Raw genomic sequence first — 3,249 nt, 5'->3', positions numbered from 1 at the left:
TCTTGAAAAAAAAAAAAACTCCAAATGAATGAAGATTGAATTAGGTGAACTGAATAAATTAATTCAACTAAAGGAACTTGTCCAAGTAAAGGAACTAGTTTAACTGAAGGAATAAGATGTTTCAAGAATGCAGATCCGGTTCCTCTCGTTATTTTCACTGAATATCTAATTTCAACCAGTTCATTTCAAATTCAGACAACTCTAGCGTGGAGTATAAAAATGTAAGAGTTCAAAGGATTGTAACCCAAAAATGTAATTTATATTCAAAATATTGTTTCTATTCCGAAATATCAGCTTATCATAGCTTTTACTTTTGAAGGACATAAAAAATATATTTGGTCGAAGGACCACAAGCTTTTTTCCCTTCTCGTATTAATAGCTTTCTATGGCTGAGGAACTAATTCCTTTGTTCCACCTTTCTTGTCATTATGCAAAATTGTTCTTCTTACTTCGATCCAGGGCTCTAATTCTATCACTCCATCGTTCACCGAAAATCTTAACAATTGAAAAATAAATTAGATGAACTAAAGGAATAAGTTCAACTAAAGAGCCTAGTTCAAGTAAGGGAACTAGTTCGAGCAAAGGAACTAGCTCAACTTAAGAAACAGGTTCAATTGAAGGAACTAGGAAAAGAGGCTGGATATGTTTCTTGTAATTGTTCAAGAATTCAAGGGATTCTAACATAAAAATATCATTCCAATTCGAAATATTGTTCCTATTCTGAAATTTGATCAATATTGGAATTTCCAAACTATTAATTTCGAGGGATATAAAAACATATAGTTCTTGCCGAAGGACCAAAAATCCTTTTTCCATTTCTAGAAACGTCAATTGAAATGCCAGCTGGATAAAGATTACCGGATGGAACATGGCGCAATGACAAGGTGATCCTGCAATGTTTAAAAAGCAGATGATTTATGAACGAAGGACCAAAAAAATAAAGTCGGGGCCTTGGGTTGTAAACTTGCATAAATAATTTCAAATTTTAAAATAAATACATTCTGCAAAATTATGATCATGGCCGAAGGACCAATACACTTCATGTTCGATTTCGATTGATTAAAAAAAAACATGGATTTAGAACTCATTTAAAAAGCAAAATTTTCTCGTTAATATTTGGATTTTCTTCATTACACACAGACATTGATTGATACATACATGGGCAAAAAATGGGCCGATGGGGGAGGAGGCTTGGTGGATAAGTGTTTGATTTTTTCAAGGTAAAATAAATAAATACATTTGTTTATACTTTATATAAATTCAATTTACAATTGTTTCAATTTGTTTTAAATCGCTCATTTCTTCCTTCTTTTTCTTGGATTTTCAAATTTCTTTTACATGAATTTTTTGTGTGATTTTATGTTTTGTTGTTTTAGTTGCACTTCAGCAATAATATCAAAATTAAGCAGCCATTAATTTGTTGTGGTTGTAGTTGTTGTTTTTGAATTTCTGTTTTTTTAATTTTTCATTAATTGGACTTGTGAATACTTCCATTTCTTGCTCTGGGGAGATTATTGACCTCAGTTGTCCTCAGTGGTTTTTTGATTAATCTTCTTCTTGCTGATGTTGGTATTCGGCCAGGGTCTTTAAAATAGCAAACGCGTTGCCAACTCTTTTGAATATTACCAAACAAGCGTTTCGTTTTGCATATTTGAGGGTTCACTGAAATTCCCCGCCGACATGAATTCCGGTGATGTTGAACGCGGGCCATTGACTTGTTGAGATTGTTGCTGTTGTTGCTGAGACTGTTGCTGCTGCTGTTGTTGTTGCTGCGCGGCCAATAAATGTTCCGTGGGCGGTTGTGGTCCTCCCGCTGACTGAATATTCATGGGCGGTCCACCAGCCGTTTGACTTAGGAAATTCGAATCAGGCGTCAAGCCAAATTCATTTACCATAGGTATGGGTCCCGTGTGATCCATTGGTCCACCTACAAAAGGTACAATAGCTATCATTAAAATGGTTTAATATATGTGTCACTTGCGGGGGTTGAGAGCTGTGGGGCAGCTCTATTACTTACCGGGTGCATTAAAAGGCATTGGTCCTCCAGGATGGCCGGGAAAGAAGGGACCATCGTGTGGATGAAAATGTGGTCCATAACCGAATTCGAATTTACCCTCGGCAGCGAAATAGGGGAAGCCAGGGCCATCATCCATACCGGGCGAGAGGTTCATGGGGAAACCGCGCATTTTTCGCGCTCCACCAAAGAACGGTGGACGACCCATGCTGGTGATTTGTTTCATGCGGCGTTCTTTTGAGCGTTTGTTTTGAAACCACACCTGGAAAAGGGATGAGAAAAATAAAAAGAATTAGTGGTTTGAAAAAACATTTTGAGGGGAAGTTATAAATTGAGATTTTTTTAAAATTTAAGTAAAATAATTTCCATTGTAGTCATTGAATATATTTTTTTTTTTCATAAAGTGTTCGACCGAAAAAAAAACGAAAAAAGCGGCTTGGATAAAAATTTTATAAAATTGAGAATTATTGAAAATTTAAGGAAATTTCAACATCAAAAATTCAAAAATATTCTGGAAAAACTCCAAGACTCAGCACCATCGCACTCAGCACGCGCCACCCAAGAATGGTCAGAAAAATTAATCTAAAAAACAATAAAATCCGTTGAAAATTCTGTTAAAATCTATACGACGACATGGACCTCCATAGGTAACTTTTGTCATGAGCCATTACAATATTTAAATGCGAAACTTAAACAGAAAAAAAAAAAACGGTGAACAATGCAGCTAAAATCATCAAAATGCCGAATATCAGGAGGTATCGTTATATGGGGGCTATAGGAAGACGTGAACCTGCACAGACAATTTTTTGTCTTAGGCTGTAGTATTTATTACCAACTTCAAATACCAAGTTTGAAACAATTCCGGTGAATAATGCCGCTAAAATCATCAAAATACCGAATATCGGGAGGTACCGTTATATGGGGGCTATACCAAGACGTGAACCTGCACGTACAATTTTCTGTCTTAGGCTGTAGTATCCATTACGAACTTCAAATACCAAATTTGAAACAATTCCGGTGAATATTTTCGCTAAAATCATCAAAATACCAAAGGTGCCGGGAGGTACCGTTATATGGGGGCTATACCGAAACGTGGACCTACATGGCCCATTTTCAATACTAAAAGTCCTGCAAACATAATATACATTTGAGTACAATTTCATTAATCTACCTCAATTCGTTCGGAAGCTAGAGTGATTTCCATAGACGCGCAGACGGTCTATCCCGAAGGACAT

General features: G+C 36.1%; 1 protein-coding gene across 2 annotated transcripts in view; it reads right to left on the bottom strand.

The window, feature by feature from the left end:
- Positions 1-1,594: 1,594 nt before the first annotated feature.
- The window catches only part of LOC101898123 (LIM/homeobox protein Lhx1), a 162,633-nt gene continuing 160,978 nt past the window's right edge, over positions 1,595-3,249 (bottom strand). The window contains exons 6-7 of one of the 2 annotated variants that reach the window (XM_020035198.2): positions 2,018-2,276; positions 1,595-1,945 (exon numbers count right to left, since the gene is read on the bottom strand). In XM_020035198.2, the coding sequence (XP_019890757.1) occupies positions 1,623-1,945; positions 2,018-2,276 (582 nt within the window). In that variant the 3' untranslated portion in view covers positions 1,595-1,622. The remainder of the gene's footprint in view (positions 1,946-2,017; positions 2,277-3,249) is intronic. The other variant, XM_005178900.4, reaches the window with a different exon arrangement.

Source organism: Musca domestica, unplaced genomic scaffold (genome assembly GCF_030504385.1).
Source record: "Musca domestica strain aabys unplaced genomic scaffold, Musca_domestica.polishedcontigs.V.1.1 95, whole genome shotgun sequence".
Taxonomy (NCBI): domain Eukaryota; kingdom Metazoa; phylum Arthropoda; class Insecta; order Diptera; family Muscidae; genus Musca; species Musca domestica.
Note: the sequence above shows the minus strand (reverse complement) of the source record. Positions and strands in the feature narration are given on the sequence as shown.